We start from the raw sequence: 6,892 nt of genomic DNA on the forward strand, positions 1-6,892 counted from the left end.
GGGTAGTGGTAGGGGTAGGGGTAGGGGTAGGGGTAGGGGTAGGGGTAGGGGTAGGGGTAGGGGTAGTGGTAGGGGTAGTGGTAGGGGTAGTGGTAGGGGTAGTGGTAGGGGTAGGGGTAGTGGTAGGGGTAGTGGTAGGGGTAGGGGTAGGGGTAGGGGTAGTGTTAGGGGCAGTGGTAGGGGTAGTGGTAGGGGTAGTGGTAGGGGAAGGGGTAGTGGTGGAGGCAAAAGTTGAACAGTGGCCCGGGCTGATCCCATCGGACGAGAGGTGACCTTTGTGACCTGGCCTCACCCAAAGTGACCGGGGCTGACCCCTTTGACCCGTCTTGACCCCGTATCAGCCAAATTTCATCCAAGAAAGGCCTCAGAACACTTCTTTTTTAAATTCTCTTCACATTTCCGTCCATATCTATGCTTCTAGACGACACATCGATTTGAATCGAACACCATTCGAAAGCAAATTGGCTGGTGCCGCAATTTTTTCCTACCATGCAGCAAAGCAAGTGGCGCAGCCGCTTGTCTATCTTACTATTTGAACAGAATCCGTCTGTTTGTGTGTCCGCACATCGTGTAGCGTAGCGCCCAGACTGCGGCCAGCGGCGCGGGGTCCGCCGGTAATAACGGAACGTCCGAGGCCGACCGGCCCGTTCCGTTATTGGAGAGTGCTAGTGGTGAAATTACATTTTTTTTCTTAAAAAAGGCTTTGTTAATAGAAAATAAGATTAAAATATTTGCTTAGAAAATTTTAAAAATACAAATAACAATTATGTTAATACATATTGTACATTTCTTATTTAATATTTTATTATTTTGCTCCTCTATAAACGCAACCCGGCGTGCGCCATTCCGGATTCCCGTTGGTGTTAGAGGCATTTATCTGATCGTCCTTGTGATATTGCGCTTATTCAGGCTATTATACAGTATCGTAGCTACCTGAACTACGGTTCTTCGAGTCTGAAATGGGAAAAAGTCGGGCGAAGCACAGTCTGCGAGTTCTCCATATCGGTAAGAACTTATCTTGAATGTGCGCCATGTTTGTGCCATCTTGATGACTGTGGTCAATTCATGTGGATTTGTATGTGAATTGGTAAATTAATCCTAGTTTTTTTGTATCATCTTAGCTTTGTTGAAAATATAGCACAGTAAAATTTAGATCATACCTGGCAAATGCTGCAAATTTAAAGCAAATTAATCCATAGTTTGCCTCAGCAGTTTCGTAGTTTCTGTAACGCATGTGTCACCAATAGCTGAATGTGGACTAGTATGCTTAAATGATTATTTGTAAGTGTATATAGCCTCACCTTACCTAACCAAGCTGAATCTCACTTTAACAAACCTAACCTAAGCTGCAACCAGGGCATATTTTATTTTTCAATCTACTTACCTACTGCGTCCCATTTTGGGACGCAGGCCTAAGATTTTGAGACGTAGGCCCTGTTGATTTTAGCCCACCACGTCTCAAAGATATAACTGTTTTAAACATAAACAAAAAGTTAATGTTTTGCAACATTGCAAGTTCACTAAATAGTGGCCTTTTGACCATCACAAGGTCCCTCCGAACAGCACAAGGGCCCTTTTACCACCTCATGAGAATTATATGGCCACTCTGGAGAGGCCCCCTGGCCTTTGTGTTGAAAATCTTATTTTACTTCTATTTTACTTATGAAAGCAAAGTTTAGGGTGCTCTAAAAAAATAGTGGACAAAATTAGGAGCCTTTCCGTTTTTGGGGTTACGTTGGGTCTATCAACAAAGTCACGGGCCCTCTGCCCAGCTTTGTGACACAGTGCAGATTTGTTTAAATATACCCTGCCTGTAACCTACCTACCTACCTACCTAGCTAATACCGGCTTGCTCCGTGCATGGTGGTGCCCGCACTAGATACCATAACACTAGGTACCACTATGCAGCTTTGCTAGGGCTACATAAGGTTCTAAAACTGTCCATTACATTTTGGCTGTTGAACTTATATTGTTGTTTAACTCATCAGAAGATCAACAACTTGAACACATTTGTATTTGCATGATATTGAATTAACATGATGTACTTCCGAGTGCTTATCAATGTTTCAGCACAACACTCCAGTGTGCTGCACTCACCTTGGAAAATGTCTTATGTCAGCCCAAAATCTAATCTAAAATCCACTGTCTACAAATTACTAGGATTGTATAAAAATGTCATTTCTGATTTCATGAAATGTTCTTCTTGTCTATCTCATATTTTGTAGCATTAACAATTGACAACATGTTGAAATAGCGAGCTGTATCCCACCTTGTTCAAGCATACACTATGATAAATAATGAAGTCATGTTGGGTGCTGATTGCCAATATGGTCCTCATTTGTGGCACATATAACCAGGGTTGTGCTCGGCTCAAATTTTTCGGGCTGACTCGACTCTGACTCATTGATAACCTAGGTGACTCAACTCTGACTTGACTCACCACTGAAATTTTATTGGTTGCCTCAAATCTGACTCAACTCAAATTCCAAATTTCCCAGCCTGACTCAACTCTTACTCAACTCATTTGAGTCAGAATGAGTCGGATTTGAGTCAAATATGACTCATGACTCATCACATTTTGCCTAATTTCGCCAAAAGTTGTTGACCGGGAGGGGGTGGGGGTGCGGTCGAATGTGGCTGGAGGTTTGTTCTCTCCATATAAAGCTTCAGATAAAGTTGAAATATTAGCGTTTTCTCTTCGGCAGAATCAGTGACTCTAAAGAGTATCCAGTTGACTCAACTCTGACTCTAATGACCATCAGCGTGACTCGACTCTGACTCGACTCAAATCAGTGTCCCAAAATTTATTTTGGTCCTGGGTGTCAGAGTGGAAAATTCAACCTCCAAAATGATGAAGAGAGTGCAAAATTCAGGTGTGAAAAACCCGACATTAACATGCTTACTCATGAATTGTACATGCGTCAAGAATTGTAGGTATGTTTCTCGGCAGGTGAGCGTGGGACAAACTTAGATATTTAATGTGAATTGGGAGTGATAATCCTGCTAATTAATTTATATTAAAAGTAACGTTTCAGGGCTGTTTTAGGAGTGGAAAATTGGCTCCAAATGTTTCGCATCGGAGGGGAAAATTGCGGCCGTTTTGGGTGTCAGTTCTCACCCAGATCGGCAAATTTTGGGACACTGACTCAAAGCCTTGATTTTTACGGCTGACTCAACTCGACTCGACTCATTTGAGTCAGAGTCGAGTCAAATTTGACTCATGACTCATGAGTCGAGCACAACCCTGCATACAACAATCAACATGTTGCGTGGTGCAGCATTTTTTTTCCAGATCGGGTAAACTGCTGCCTGAATTCCATGAATACTCTCCCACATACATATAGTAAATTTGTAATACTACAATATCTATTTACCAAATATTGAACACCCTGGACACTTTCCTGCTCAAAATTGTGTGAATGCTCGTCCAAGTTTTACAGAATTGCCATAGTTTCTACCATAGCCCAGTTATCATTTTCATTCTTCCTTGGTGTTTGGTATAGTTGGTCGGCTTTTTGTGATAATCGAACAACAACTTGTTCTTGACGCAAATTTATTTTCCGCAGGTGGTGAGCACCTGACGATTCTCCGGAGGCTGGCTGCCCGCGCTGCAAAGACCACAAAGAGGGACCACTTCACAGTACAGCAAGTGTGCACTGCTCCGCAAGTCGCCCTGTTCAAGGAGCACAAAGCTGTGTTTGAAGGCCTGATAAAGGACTCGTGCACGGTAAAAGACGGTAACCTCGTCGTGTTTGCGGAGTCAGTGACTCTGAGTGTGCGGAAGAAGCCTAGCGTGGACTTGTACACGGTGACGGCAAAAATCCACGTGCGCCGTGACCTAAACATTTAGCTCAAGATGTTCCAGCTTGGTGTGCCGCTGGGTGAGGTCGTTGAGTTTTTGAACGTTGGTAGACGCCGACATGTTGTGATAGAAGAGGCATCGATTGAGCAGTTTTTAAAAGAAAAGGTAGCAGCATCTCTTCCAGCATCAGCAAAGGTAGACATCCAGAATGTGAAATCCATCTGTCAGTATCTTAGGAGGCTGACAAAACGTGCTACTGCGGGATCAAAACAAGTCAAGCAGCTGCAAGCAAAAGTGGCAAAGGCGCCTCCCATCAAGGTTCAGTACTTTGTTGGTGATGAATCGATCAAGGCGTTTGTGGACTGCCTGCAAATGAACATTCGCCGCCTGGAAAGCAGCCAATCCAAGAAGAAGTCCAAGAAGAAGAGTAAGCCGCCAAAAGCGCCAGGAAAAAGCCCACGGAACATCCGGAGGATGAAGAGCATGGTGCTGAAAGAGTTGAAGGAAAAGACAGGACAGGAGCATGTTCTGGTGTCTAAGGAGTCTCCAAGGAAGACCGTCACCAGGCTTGATCAGGCGGGAGTCAGCCTCAGAAAGTACCGCCAACTGAAGCTGTCCAACCAACCATCCGAGAAAAAGCTGACAACGGCCAGGAACACTCTAAATGAGCATGCCACCGACGTGGGCATGCTCCTGAAGAATCTCCTGTCGAAATGTCGGTGCGACGGGCCTGCCCGTGTGAAGGTGTCAGTGGACGGACATAACCCGTCGCGCAACATTAGCGCAGTGACATTCTCGCTGTCCCTGGTGTGCGAGAGGGATACACAAAGCTCCAAGTACATCGTGCCTGTTATCAGTCTCCCCGGTGCAGAGACCTACGAGCTGGTGAGAGACTCGAGCGCCTGGGAGCAAATTGAGCGTGAGCTCAATGCAGTGATTGATGTAGGGGGTCGCCACGTGAATGTGGAGTACTATCTGTGCGCGGACTTGAAGTCCATTCTGCTGTACCTAGGGTACAAGAGTGCTAATGGTAGAGACGTGTGCATTTATTGCAGCTGCAATAAGGGCAGGTGGGGTGCGTGCTGTGCGGACGGGAAGTGCCAGGCGAGGTTCCGTCAGGCACCAGATGGTTCGATCGCGTTGCCTGCACTGCGACCCAGTGACCCGGGTTACAAGCAGCCGCCGCTTGTGGACATTACGAGATATAAGTTTGTGATCATTGACATTTTGCACTTGTACTTACGTGTAACTGATCAGCTGTTCGTGCGCTGCTGTAACTTTATGGATAAGCGACAGATCGGTGAATTCCTAGCCGTGTGTCAGCACCATAAGTTAAGCGCGTTCCATCTTCGCGATGAGAACGGAAAGCTGAGATTTTCAAATCTGGATAAGTCCAAGAGAGAGAAGATGATGGAAGCCGTCTTCCTGAAAGAGGCAGTGCTGCGCACGCTGATGCCACCGTCTAGGGCAGATCGGGTGATTGCTGTCGTGGAGAAGTTCCAGCAGGTGTGGAAGCTCATCAACTCCGACGCACCCAACCTCGAGCAGCTGCAAGCATCGGTAGTGGCCTTCACAAAGCAGTTTCGGAAGTCGTTTGCCTCAGACGAGCTTCCAAACTATGTGCACATGATGTGCCATATACCACTGCTGATCGAACATTTTGGATCGCTACGAGCGTTCCAGCAGCAGCGAGTGGAGGCGCTGAACCACGCCATAAACGTCAGGGTGAGGAGCGTCACCAGGCCGGGTGCCATCCAGATGCAGCAAGCCGTTCAGGCGGTGAACAGATCATTGTGGTATGTGTGAGTGTGTGGAATGATGCGGAGAAAACGGTGCTGACTGATGTGAACTGATGTTTCGGCCTAGGTGAAAACGCCAGTGATTTAACTGTGTGTATTGTAATGTGTGCTGCGTTCATCAAGAGCGCTGATGTTTCGTGGTTTGTATTGTAATGTATGTAAATAACTGTATCTAGTAGTACGTCGGTCCTTTAGTATGCAAGGCGTGCAGTGCTGCTGAGGAGATGAGATTGATCGTGAACCGGTGTTCGATTTTAGGTGAAGACCCGCATGTTTTTACCTTCGTGTTGTACTGTAGTTTAATAACTGTATTAACCCTTGCCTGGAATGATATGCGATTTCATAAGGCACGCGTAATGTACGAAATATGTGCACGCCCATTTGCCGTATATTGTTTGGTTGCTCGATTTGTCTTTTGTCTACGCATCAACATCGTTGTCAAGAGCGTTCTGGAGGGCGCTCGCGATGCTAAGTTGAAGTTCTACGATTCATGATGTGACTAGCAACCGCTTGTTTAGTTTTCTCATATTTGTATCTGCTCTGTTTGCAAGTAAACTGCACCTGCAATGCATGTAAGCAAACTGTGTGTTCCTACCTGGTTTGTAAATATACTATTGAGGTTCCCAATACTCGCTGATTTCCTTGTGCGTGGGGAGGGGGAGAGGACGTGAGTGCTTGGAGCGGTATCTGACATTGTGATGTTCATGACACTGGATGACATGACACTGGATTGAGTTGGTCAATTTATTTAGCGTGAAATACTAGCGGTCTTAACACATCAACGACGGGGAGATTTGTTCGAATCGATCCAAATTCTTAGATTTAGTCGAATTTTAAATTTGAAGGACATTGCAAGACCTTGCACATGATGCAATCGTACAAACTGAAACTAAATAATTGCAAAATATGTATTAATAACTAGTACGGCGACTCCCAATTAGTGGAAATCCAGTTTTGAGCGATATTGCAAAATTTTGCAATGTTGCAAGCAATTGAGCATCCAACTATTGCAAAGCACCCTGAGGATGTTGCCATTGGACTCAGCCAGCATCCTCGAATTGGACTGAGGAACTACAGAAACGTCGAAAAACGTCATTTTTCATAACCAATGCAATTGCAAGTGCAATAACGCCGAACTCCCGTGCATCAATGCGACACCTGGTGCACAGTACACATCGCCGTTACATATACACACAGCTCGGTCTCTTAGAAGCGTATGACTCCTTATGAAAGGAATTCAGCAGCAGCTAGAGTGGAAACCTGCAACTTTGAACGTTGACCTAACCATGAC

General features: G+C 45.5%; 1 protein-coding gene across 3 annotated transcripts; it reads left to right on the forward strand.

Annotated features, from left to right (window-relative positions):
• The first annotated feature begins 574 nt into the window (after positions 1–574).
• On the forward strand, positions 575–6,230 carry LOC122370995. Of its 3 annotated transcripts, none has more exons than XM_043347026.1 (2): positions 575–1,005; positions 3,567–6,230. In XM_043347026.1, exon 2 carries the CDS (start codon positions 3,857–3,859, stop codon positions 5,606–5,608), a length of 1,752 nt encoding a protein of 583 aa, XP_043202961.1. In that variant the 5' UTR covers positions 575–1,005; positions 3,567–3,856; the 3' UTR covers positions 5,609–6,230. The 3 variants fall into 3 exon arrangements, with proteins under 3 accessions (XP_043202961.1, XP_043202960.1, XP_043202959.1); XM_043347025.1 differs by lacking the exon at positions 575–1,005 and adding an exon at positions 1,068–1,087; XM_043347024.1 differs by lacking the exon at positions 575–1,005 and adding an exon at positions 1,095–1,281.
• Positions 6,231–6,892: the final 662 nt, after the last annotated feature.

The sequence above is a fragment of the Amphibalanus amphitrite genome, unplaced genomic scaffold (assembly GCF_019059575.1).
Source record: "Amphibalanus amphitrite isolate SeventyFive unplaced genomic scaffold, NRLGWU_Aamphi_draft 001193F_arrow, whole genome shotgun sequence".
Taxonomy (NCBI): Eukaryota; Metazoa; Arthropoda; class Thecostraca; order Balanomorpha; family Balanidae; genus Amphibalanus; species Amphibalanus amphitrite.